This window comes from Necator americanus, chromosome I (assembly GCF_031761385.1).
Source record: "Necator americanus strain Aroian chromosome I, whole genome shotgun sequence".
Lineage (NCBI taxonomy): Eukaryota > Metazoa > Nematoda > Chromadorea > Rhabditida > Ancylostomatidae > Necator > Necator americanus.
The window spans coordinates 5,218,260-5,230,675 of NC_087371.1; the positions used below are offsets into that span (position 1 = coordinate 5,218,260).

At 36.4% G+C, this 12,416-nt stretch overlaps 1 protein-coding gene across 3 annotated transcripts in view; it reads right to left on the reverse strand.

The window, feature by feature from the left end:
- The window catches only part of RB195_004549 (uncharacterized protein), a gene marked incomplete at both ends in the record, with an annotated part of 48,828 nt that overhangs the window by 715 nt on the left and 35,697 nt on the right, over nucleotides 1-12,416 (reverse strand). For all 3 annotated transcript variants that reach the window (XM_064182443.1, XM_064182442.1, XM_064182441.1), the window contains 7 exons: nucleotides 639-742; nucleotides 810-902; nucleotides 2,791-2,907; nucleotides 2,978-3,089; nucleotides 3,697-3,826; nucleotides 4,015-4,131; nucleotides 5,640-5,762. In XM_064182443.1, coding sequence (XP_064033708.1) covers nucleotides 639-742; nucleotides 810-902; nucleotides 2,791-2,907; nucleotides 2,978-3,089; nucleotides 3,697-3,826; nucleotides 4,015-4,131; nucleotides 5,640-5,762 — 796 coding nt within the window. The remainder of the gene's footprint in view (nucleotides 1-638; nucleotides 743-809; nucleotides 903-2,790; nucleotides 2,908-2,977; nucleotides 3,090-3,696; nucleotides 3,827-4,014; nucleotides 4,132-5,639; nucleotides 5,763-12,416) is intronic.

Below are 12,416 nucleotides of genomic sequence, written 5' to 3' on the forward strand. Positions count from 1 at the left end.
AAAATCTGAGAAAATCCCAGCAATTCCAGTAGTTTTATTGACTTCTATTCGGAGTTTTGGATCTTGCCTTTTTATAACGGAACGATTAAAACATCAAAGCGGTAATTTACCGAAATGTGTTTGGAATTTTCCAGAAAACGAAGGACAGACCTCATTTAGATCCCTTGACGAATTGCCATTACTGCAATAGGATCATCGACACCAAAAGTTGCATCTATCACGATTCATAGTTCATTTTTCCAATTTTTCCCTAATTTTTTGTGACTCCAAAGTTTTCGACTACAAAGCCCAGAATACAACTTTTGTTTTCAGCTTCGAAATGGCATAATAGCATAATAGCTGAAGCGAAAACCAATTCGTGGTATCTTCATTAATTTACCACCAAACTTTTTTTTTTAAACTACTTACGGTACTTCGAGATAATCACCTCGAAAAGTTCCCCCTGGATCGAAATAATTCTATGCAAGCAGTATTACAGAAAATAGCGCACACGTATCTGCTGAAGCAAAAAGCGAAGCCACGAAAGCTGTTGTTAGAAGTCATAGCGAAGAGCGATGCGACGAAAATTCGCACATGGAAACGTACGCTACGCCGCCGTGGTTGTGACGTAGAACTCGGAGGAATATAGACTTATTCACCGATACGAATACTCATGTCGCTTTCGAGAGATCCACGGCTATCACGTGATTCACGACGACCACGATCCTCCAGACGTCCATCAGCTGATAGAAATGACATTTTCCTAAACGTAACAGGGAACACTTAAAGCTTCTGTAACATGCAGGCACACGTAAGCTTACACCGCATACCTCGAATCGTTTGAGAACGATGGTCGTGCTGCGCTGATCATCACTCGTGGTAGGTTCGTGCTGCTCATCGACACTCGACGATTCCCCAAACGGCTAAATTACATAATAAGCCATCCAGAAAAATAAAATTGAGAAAAAAAAGTTATAAAAAGGGAAAAAGGGGAAAAAACTCTGGTGTATCAATTCGCTTGCGATACGCCAACGCGTTTTGGAATCATTGAGAGTTTGTGTCAAGTCAGTGTTTTTATGCTCCCAAACAAGTCTAGTACCAATTTATCGATCATTGCTGGGATGAAAGTTGTGGTTGGTCCTAGTGCGGTTTCGAACCAACCATATAAGCCATTGAAAGATCCCGTAATGGATTTTTATGTGTATTCACATATTTTTTTTTAAAGAATAAGGATGGAAATTAATTCCAGTGTCTGTCACTAATTAGACCTGCGGAAGGTAACCGCTTAGTTGGGTCGGCGTATGTGAATTTAAAGGCATCACTACACGAATCTGAGGTGGTACGGATTTCAGGTGAGTATTCGTATACGGGATGGGAGACTATGGAGAGGGGGATGATTCCGTCCATTTCTTCCTAATTGCCGTAAAAAACGGCCCGGAAGATACGGCTTCAGGCGTTCTGGCGCACTATTTTCTACAAGGAGTTCGACTGGAGCGCGCCAACCTTGTGCGGCGCCGCATCTTCCGGGCCGGTTTTTACGGCAGTTAGGAAGAAATGGATGGAATCACTCCCCTCTCCACAGTCTGCCATCCCGTATACGAATACTCCACCTGAAATCCGTACCATCTCAGATTCGTGGGGTGATGCCTTTAAGAGCCTGATTGCTACCTGCTCGAGGAGGCTGTGCTTATCCTGAATGTAATCAGACATTTGTGTATACGGTCTGACCACGTACTTGGTATATAACAGGACAGTTATATCTCGAAAGGTACCCAGATATTGCAAAATGCCCATCAAAGCTTATAATCAAGCAGGTCAAACGCCTAGAAAGAGCATGGACCTTCTGGTAGTGACTTTCCATTTGACATCGTCGAATTCGACGTCGATCGGCACTCTAGACGAGACGTCCAGCCTCGCAAAATATGGGACATCCACAAATAGATTGATTTTATAGAAGTTTTTGCTTTAGATCCTTATAAGGTAAGGCGGAGGTATGTTCAAGGACGACGCAACCTGGCGAAGATGCGGGCAATCGCTACAGGCGATAATATTAGCCCATCAGTTTGGTAAAGTAAGTGAAGGTATTCAAGTACTTCCAGAAAATCCGTCTGAAGTAAAAACGACCACCAATTTTACGATTCTGGTCGGTGCACATTTCTTTTTTAAATTCGCTTAGATTTTCTTCAAGTCCCTTCTATACTTCGTCGTTAAGTGACTTTCGCGCGCGTCATTTATTTACTTATTTATTTATTTATTTATTTATTGAAAACACTTGCAGGTGTGCCATAAAACAAAAAAAAAAAACAAGATGGAACAGAGCTCACTAGAATTTCGCCTGAATTTTACACAACAAGACTGGCCCTTCAAAGCATGAGGAGTGGTGGGTTGGCAGGTCATTCTCCTGCTACAGAAGGTGGAAAATCCTCACGCGAGATCCTTTTCCGAGACCAAGAACGCTACGGTAGATAAGCGGATACCAGGGTTTGGGTGACCAACTTAACCTTGAACGGAGGAATCCGTCAGGGACCCTGGGCGAAGGGGTGGGGGACCTCAAGAACACGGGCTATCACGCGGGCAATTATCACAAACCATTGGCTCTTACTATTGGGGAAAGAATTCTCCTTCGCTATGTCAGTTGGCTATGAATCTTGCAATGCAGATATTCCCTAAATGTCACCGTACAAGATGTGGGACGCATAAATTCCCTTCAGAAATGCGGTTAAGTGGGGCGTTAAGTCAAACTAGTGCGAAATCTCAGTATCTCGACGTCTTCTAGTTGAAATAGGGAACAAAAAATAGATGAATACGTACCCAAGACCCATTCCCATTTGCTGTTGTTGTACTCGATCGTCGGACTCATAGCGGAGTTGTTCGACGAGATCCAAAAGAATTCGTACACTACTCATAACATCATCGAAGTGGGCGGAGCTAAGAATTGACATGGTTAAGAAAAAATCACTAAACAGCGTCTCTCAGCCGAAATTTCTCGTCGACTAACCTTAGCTCCTTGCAACTTAGCCCAATTACAAGTGGATTTAGTAGATGAATGCAAACCAGCGATGCATCTTTCATCCTGACCGGATCTCGTGTGACAATTCGTTGAACTAATCCTGAAATAATTTTATTTCCGCGTCTGATTTCCTTTCGTCGCAGCATTACCTATGACTAGAGAAAATGATTGTGGCAGAATGCATTTTAAATGGAAAGTTTAAAAAAAAAATTTCAATTCATACTGATTAGTTAAAACTTTAGCTTCTATTAGAAGAACTAGAAGAATTTTTTTCTCTGAAAAGTAGACAGAATGGCTCGAGATCAGCTCTCAAAAAAGGATTTTAACATATTAATTATAATATTAAAGAGAATTTGCACTTCCTGTCGCACCGGAGTACCGGTGAGTCTGCTGCTAAAAACACTTAACTAGAATTAATAAAGTTATTAGAAATAATAGGTGCATTTTCGTGCTAGTGTATGCTACCGTATAACCACGACCAACCCCAGAGGATTAATTTGAAAACGGAAAACTTAAATATAAATACCGTAGTATGGTGTATACGTATAAAAATTTTAGAAGAAAAGAAAAGAATTTTACAAAATTTCACTCAAATCAACTCCACTCAGAATCATGGTCTTTTGAGTTTCTCCCCCCTCAAAAAAAAAACTCTCCCAAAAAAAAAAAATGAAAAAGAAAAAAAACGTAGAAAAGATAAGGAACCGTACTTGATTTAGCATGGATGATTACTGGATGATGAGCAGAACACAATGATACACATGACAATAGTTGTTGTAGAGAAGCAGCGTCACATCGATCCGATAACGATGCCAATCCAGCTAGAAGGTCCAATTGACGCTGAAATTAATGTATTTCTGACTTTTTTTCCCAGGAATTACCCGATATTTTCCCTTTTTCTTCTCTTTTTTATTAGCCAATATTAAGAAAAATGAGGTCGATATAAGACTCGAGAACTAGACTGGACCTTTGGGACCAACAGCAATGCAATGTCGCTAATAGCGCCAGAAAAAAACAAAGATACATACCGGTACATTATCGTGAAGATATGGTGGCAGACACATAATGGCGGGTAGTAATTTCCTGGTAATAAAGGCTGATGGAAGAAATTCGGCCACATGCGGCAATCCACGAACGGCTGACGACTGAAATAATACCGAAGGATAGGAGTCATTTAGGTGTGCTATGAATTAGGCTTACTATTACTTACTTTACTAGTCATTGGTGTACCATTGTTTGAAAAAAAAAACTAAATTATCCTAACATTATTAAATTAACACAACTCTACTCGAACGACCACGAAGCGTCGACTTTGAACAAGACAAAAGGCAGTGATACTGTGTGTCAGTCCTAGGACGCGCGTGAGTTGCTGCAGACGCGTCGCGGTCGCTCGGAGAAACATAAGTACCGATGGTAACATGTACAGTCAAAAAGCGATTTAAAAATAAAAAGTGAAAGAAAATAAAGCTGAAAAAACGTTAATAGTCAGAAATTACATGGGAACAAATTACGATGCGCATTTATGTGTGAAAATAAAATTAATGAGATTGAATTCCTATGGGAAGAGAGGAGATGAACGTAATCGCTACTACTAGACGAAAATTGTCAGTTAATCGCTATTCTTAGTGTAATGATGAAATGGAAAGATAGAAGCTCATAGAACAAAGAGTACAAATAAATAAAGTCAACCATACGCGATATCAATATTCAGAAAAAAAGTAGGGAAAAAAGGGGGAATTATGAAACGTGAACGTTTTCCCTACGCAAATGTAATTCCGAATGTCATTTTCGTATCTTTAAATTGAAAAAATCTTGAGAAATGCGCCGAGAAATGCAACATGAAGGCGCTAAACGGATACTGTATCATGACAAATTAGCCCGATAATAAATTTCGTCGTCCTATGACGGAAATTACGTCCAAAGAAACCCCAACACAGGCTAATAGCATAATAATAACGAGTTCTAAATATAATAAGTTTCTATCACGTGCATTACATGTGTTTGTACAGTAATATTTTAAACTACAGAATTATGAGACAATTCTAGGAAGCTTTGCACGGATGACTGTAACTTTGATTTGTCCAAAAGGGACAGATATTGATTTCAAGGAAAAAAATAGGAAAAGAAAAGAGGTTGTGAATACCTTGAAACTCAAATTTCGAAGAAGTAATTCGAAAAGATCACTTTAAAAAACACCTTTTTTCCTTCAAGGAACCTCAATGAAAATTTTAAAACAGGTCCTTTAATTTTCAAATAGTTGTCGCTCCTTTTCGAGAAAAAAAACTAAAGTGGCATCATTTTTTAAATGTTTTTTTTGAACACAATACAATTAATATTTATCATTTATTTATTTACTATTTATTTATCTTCAATTTATTTTAAGAATTTTAAGAAAACGATTTCAAAAGTGAAATATACGGTAGTTGTTGGGAGTCGCTTTTAGAATAGGAGAAATAATTGAATAGAAAATAGGAATATTACAAGGATTTGATTTTGAAAAAGAAAATAACTATAGATGATGATTATAGAGGAAAAAAGTAGAAAAAATCTTACGACTTTCTCCGATAAATAGATCAAAAACCAAAAAGTAAATAATCTAGTGTGCAATAATAAAAATGCTGTTGCTAAAAAAAAAAAAAAACTAAAAACTCACCTGAACACTGGAATCATCGGATCGCAATGAATGCACGATCAAATCCATACATTTGTCCTCTACTTTGTCATCGGATAATCGTCGAAATAACGAGCTCATGTTCTCCAAAACAAACGATCTCAACTGAAATAAATTCGAAATTAGCTGACATTAACCGAAATCTGCATATAAATTCAATTCTGAGGTAATTAAGTAATTAATAAGAACGCGAGACGCTTCTTTTTACGAATTATATAAAAAGTTGTAGGGATTGTAGCTAGAAATATTCCATATATTATTACGGATATGGAATAATAATGTAATTTTGCCGCCGCAGCGCAGCTGTTGGTGCCCGAGACGAGAAGAAATTAAATTTCTCTTGTTTTTTCCCGGTTCTTTTGTTTTTTTTTCAAACAACACTTCAGAGTACGAACGCTTCTATAGAAGGAGCATAAAACGGATAACGACTCGCTAAATCTGTGATATTAGCATGCATTCAAGCGTAATTGTTTCCCCGCGTCAATCATGTGCCCGGCTATGACGTCACCATGTGTGACGTATTGATGAAGTTTATTAATAAATACGTAGAGGGTGAGAATGAGAGGAAATGGGAAAGTTTTGTGAATATAGCGATGGGAGCGCTGAGGAGGGGTCGTGAGCAGATGGGACCTTACCGTACACAACCACTGGTCATTTACTAATCATAGATCCGTTGACTCAAGGTTCACAATGTGGATTTGCTGTGAAGTTGTTGATTTTACAAAAATTTTGATAATGTTTCTGTTTCTGTTCCTTAAAGGGAAGCGCAGTAACCCACAACGATCGGTATATGGAAACATACAGTTCGTCGAACACGCTACAGTATCCTTATAGTACAAGTATATAGTATAGGTGTCTGTAGGTGAAGATCCAATAGGTAAAAGTTCTGGAAAAGCTGAACCGCTGACCGACAGTCGCACTGCACCATTTTTGTAAAAACAAAAAATATAAAGTAATAATTTTTGTGAAATAAAAATTTGGGAAAGAAAAAAACACTGCAAATATAGGATGTGAACCAATCCACATATCGAATGATCCCACCCCCATCTATTATCCCACATTCAAAGCGCTGTCATCACCCGTTTCCCTGCCTACCCGCTTCCTTCTATCTCTTAAAAATTTCCAAGAAAAAAAAAACGAGAAAAACTCTTCGTTCAGTGAAGTGAGAGCTAATTTGAAAAAAAAAACTATGCAAAAAAACTAAAAAAAAACATAAGTCGTAAGTTTGACTTTTTTAAATCTTGGCATTGTATAGTTGAATCATGTATTATTTTTCTTATGCAAAACCAAGATTGTTATCGATTTTTATTTTTATTTGTTCTAAAAACAAAGAATAAATTTGTGGACTACAAGTGCTTCGGAATACTTTAAAATTCACTCCAGAAGACGCTAAGTATCTTCTAGGATCACACTTTGCATCCATATCATTAAATTCACAAGGAAAGTACTTTTGAAAGAACAATTATCAATCAAAGGTAATTTCCTTTCAATAATGAGAAATACTTTTTTCCGACATAGAGCTAGGTGTTTTTGCGTCGAAATTGCAGTTTTTTTTAGTTCACTCGCGAAATAGAAGCAATCCATTTAATTAGCCTCATCACAGAAATTTAAAGAAAAAAAACACAAAAAAACGATGAAGTGATGAATGAGAGAAGGAGAAAAAAATGAGAGCTTAATGGTTTGTTGTAAGCTGAAGCAGATCGATAGCAACTCGGCGAAATTTGCAGGAAGGAGAAGCTGTTCGTTTAAGGAAAATCTCAAATTAACTGCGTTCCCGAGCCTCAAAATCCAAATGGGGCAATTTGTGTAAAAATAACGGTTCGAACATTTTTTATTTCAATTTTTTTCGTTGCGTTGAACTGCAAAACATTGAATTCGGCAACAAAATGTGGTTGGTGTGGAATTTTACGGAAATGGTATCACGCTACTTGTTAAAGACCCGTCCTGGTCCCTCTGGCGGTACGCATCCAGGCCATCAGAAGAAGGGATATGATCCTAGTTAAAACGGAATTCGAATAACTTGCAAATTTAACTCAAGAAAATCTGCTAGGATTTCTTTAAAGAAACAAAAGTAAAATAAAGAAGAACAAAATAAATAAATAGGATAAAAGAAAACTTAGAAATAATAATCGTATTGTAGGGAATGACATATTGCTACCGTAAGAATTATCACAGCATAATCATTTGAATTTTCGATTTTCGACTCAATTTAAAATTCGATTTAAATTCTCGGATCTCCTAGAATGTTACGTAGGTGGCTCAAATCGTATAAAATGAACTGTTTTTTCAATTGTTGTCTATAAGGTTGTACCAGCGCTCGGCAACAAGAAATCAAAGTTAACTACAAAAGCAAGAAACTACGTACGTAGAACATGTAGAGGATGAAAAATTAACAAAACAGGAAATGAAATAGCATTTCAATTTTACTGATGCTCGGAAATGAATGAAAAAAAAACGCTCTGTACTTGTTAGAACTAGAATTATACTGAATAAGTCAGGCAAGTCATGTAAAGCCTCTTCCTTCTTTCTTTCCTTCCTTCCTTCCTTCTTTCCTTTCTTTCTTCCCTCATTCCTAGAAGAAACCAAATTCATATCTAGTAGTTTAAGATCGTCGTTGATATAGTAGATTATAGAAAACGAACGAAAAAAATTAGCTGAATACTTGCAAACGAGGAATATTTGAAGCGTGCCGTCAAAAATCACCGTAGGACCCAATTTTGGCCACAAACAAAAGAAATAGAGCATGAGAAAATAGCGAAAACGGGGAATGAAGTTACATCCTTCGATTTTATTGCACGAGCGACAGGATTACGATAAGATTACGGTAGACGTTCAAAAGTTAAGCGAAATTTAATGGATATCATTGCACAGAAGTGATTCGGCGCGACAAACCATGAAAACGACATTTCTTCGCATTATTAAATATTACATCACATCATTATAACACATTTTTTTGATTATATAATTTCTTCTTTATTTTTTATTACACTTATTAGAGTTTCTCTACGTCATTGCAACATTTTCCCAGCTTTCCGTCAAATTTTATTAGTTTTTCTTGGCTTTTTGACCCTTACTGAAGCACAAAATACACAAAAAAAAAAACTGTTACTGAAGAGCTTTGCTTTGCATAGAACTCAAACTCAAGAAAATTAATTTATAGAGTCGGAAATTTTTTCAAACGCATTATTAAAGCCGTAGTACCAGGCTACTACATGCATAGAAACGACTAGCTGTTAGAGGAAGAGCAGAAGCGAATAGGAAGGATGCTATAAAATTTTACATCCCTTACGGACATGAAGTTTTATGATGTCGATTTCAACATAACACGTCGCGTAGTTTTAGAAATTTATCATTTTCAAGCTGAGCTGTACTTTATATGAGAGAAAGAAGAGAGAAATAGAAAAACATGAGAAAAAAACTCGAGAATTTTTTAAAGGTAAGATTCAAGCAAGAGCTATTCGCATAAAGCTAAAGTGCCTAGTACTAAGCACAGTGAGAGCAAAAGAAAAAAATTTTTCCTCAACTACAGTATACTTTCAAAGAAGCTGGGTCCGGAAGCAAAATCAGAGCGAATGGGTTTCCATCATCAAAGTGAAACAGAATGGCAGAGTCGAGGCTGAGAAAAAAAAAAAGAATTCTTCTAAATTGGATTAGGAGCAGATAGGAAAAAGACAAATACGTAAAAAATAAATTAATTTAGTAAAACAGAGTAAAAATAACTAATAATAAAATAATAAATAGTTTGAAAGTTAATTTTCCGAGTAAATTTAGTAAAATTAGTAAAACAGAGTAAAATTAGTAAAACAGAGTTTTAATTTAGTAAAACAGAGTAAAAATAACCAAATAATTTAAAACTTAATTTTTCGAGTCGAGTAATTTCCTGGACATCATCTGGGAGAGCACCAGATTTTCCGTTTTCTTAGTAGCACACACATTTTTAAGCGAAAATTTTCACAGATTTAGCGTTGCGAACGGATGTCGAAAAGTCCCGCCTTCGCGTTTCTGACCACCTTTTATGGAATCAACTACGCCACCCACTCATACTACTGTTTTATTTAATTAAACAACTCCCAGCGATTAGCTCAAACCCGATGACGAAACGAAAAGAAACGAACGTGACGTGACGCGAGTTAACAATGCCCGCGTCCAATTAGATACAAGTTCCTTGCATGACATTTAAAAAAAAAAAGAAAATACATTGAAATGCGAATAAATGACATCGAAATAAGGAAATTATTCACGTCATTCCATAAACGTCATTTTTTCCACGAATTTCTAACAATGTAAAGAGGAAAAAAATTACGAACAATCGAAAAAATTCTTCTTCAACTCTGGGTACAAATTCATTCATGCAGGGGTGATTAAGCTTTTATGACCTACTGTCGTCCATTCACGAGAATTATTTATGTGAAAGTTATTTCAGATCTTTAAATGTCCCATCCAAATCCTCATTAATTTTTGAATAACTATTAATTGAGCTTTAAATACATTGCATTTATCATTAATGCTCAATTTTTGATGTATGTCAGTTTTAATTCCGCTTATTCGTATCACATATTTTATGTAAAAATTTATATTTGTATTTATTGTATTCCATACAACAAATACAAATATAAATTTTTACATAAAATATGGGCTCAGAAACTAATTATTTCTAAAAAAAAAAAAACTTCTAAGAAACTAATTATTTCTTTCTAACTAACTAATTATTTTTATTTCTACACTCAAATCTACTATTAAGATGAGGGGTGAGCTAAGGGCGTTTTTTTTCAAGCCTAAAAATCCGTGTAGAAAAGAAAGTTAACAAAATGTTACTTATCGTTCGACGGGAAATTTCTTATTGTCCTCTTGAAACTTCAAATTACTAATCTTTAGGAATTAGAGGAATTAGAAAAAAAAAACAAAAATCACGGGACCATCTCCTTGTGGACCAAGAAATTTTTCCATCAAATAGTGCGCATTTGCGAAATTTTGCTCACAAGTTGGACATTTTTGAAAAAAAAAATTCTATGTGCATTTTCTACATTGAAAAGAAAAATCGCTTACAAATTATTCCTCAATAAAATACGACTTATGTACTACTTATTTAGTTTTGTTGTTTATGGGGAGCGACAGAGTGGAATAGCAGGAATTATGCGGATATTAAGTGGTGGAATGCACCGTTCAGCAATTGCAAGTAATACCTACAAATATATTATGCCATGAGATGGTAAATAAACAAGCATATTGGATTTTCTGGAAGCGGATGGAAGTAGGATGATTAATAAAATATTGCATATTTTCCTCTCTTCCCTAGATTTTTTTGAAAGGGAATTTCGACCTATTCGTTCAACGCGACAAAATTTGTTTTTTTTTCGACGTTTGAATGAATTTTTAAATATCAAATTTAGCAATGTTTTAAGATCAAAACAACAGGAAAAAATGCTCGAGAGGTGAGAACTTTTATGGAGAAGAGCGATAAGAGTGAAAAAGAGGGATACGGTAGCTAGTGGTGATTTTTTGGAAGAAGAAATTGAAAAGTAGAATAGTTGATTGCGAAAATTCAAGACGAATCCCTCCCCTCCCCCCAAAAAAAATACAAGCAAAAAGATTTCGATGTCACGAGAGCCCATCGCTCACAGAATAGATACGCCGCGAAAGTGCTGTGAAAAAATTAAGAGGATTTTCAAGCAAATCTTAATCCATGGCATACGTACGCATCGCCCATCATTAAGGAAGATTTGGTCTTAGAAGTTGTAGTGACCATAAAAGAAAAGGTCTTGTATTACTTTGGAAGAAAAAGAGTTAAAGGCATCACCCACGAATCTGACATGATATGGATTTCCAATGGTTAAAAACTATATGGGATCGTAGATTGCAGAAACGGGTGGGATCCCGCTCATTTGTTCCTGATCGCCATAAAAAAAAAACGGCCCGGAAGATGCGGCTTCGAACGTTCTGGGGCGCAGTTTTCGACGAGTTCTATTGGAGCGCGCCAGCCTTGTGCACGTCCCGCACCTTCTGGGCCGTTGTTTACGGCAATTAGGAAGAAATAGACGGAATCGCCTCCTCCCCATAATTTACGACCCCGTGTAGCTATAACCCACCTGAAACCCGTACCACCCCAGATTCGTGGGCCTTGATGCCTTTAAATGATGAAAGCATAGGGAACAATTCTCGCATAGCCCAGTTCAAGCAGAATCCAGGGCCGAATCCTCGATCTCATCTATTACAAAGTATCAACGTGTAATCGTCGGCTGATCAAAAACGATGCCAGCGCAAGTATCGATCGATGGGAGCGGGTAATTCGGATCAGAGTGACTTTCAGGATAAAATAATTTAATTTGATGTAATAAATTAAAATAGTGGATAAAATAAACAATAAATAAATAAATGAAATAATAAATAATAAATAATTAATAAATAATAAATAAAACAAGTATTAAAATAATAATTTAAAACACTAGCAAATTTTAAAACTACTAAATTTTCTGCTAAATACTAAAAACAGCGCAGAATACACCTTTTGCGTGTATCATAAGAAGATTCTAGAAGATTCCAGGGATTTCATGGATTTTTGCGACTACTCAGCGCACAGATGGTTACGTAAGCACTCGCTAAAAAGCATACTAATCTGTTTACCCATACTACATACGTATATTGAGGGATTAAACGGGGACTCCACATCCATAGCGCTGGGAAAATTGCACCATCAGCCAGGAAAGCAAGAATCGACTACTGTTTACTAGGTCAGCGTTATACGTAGTTGGACCGAATATC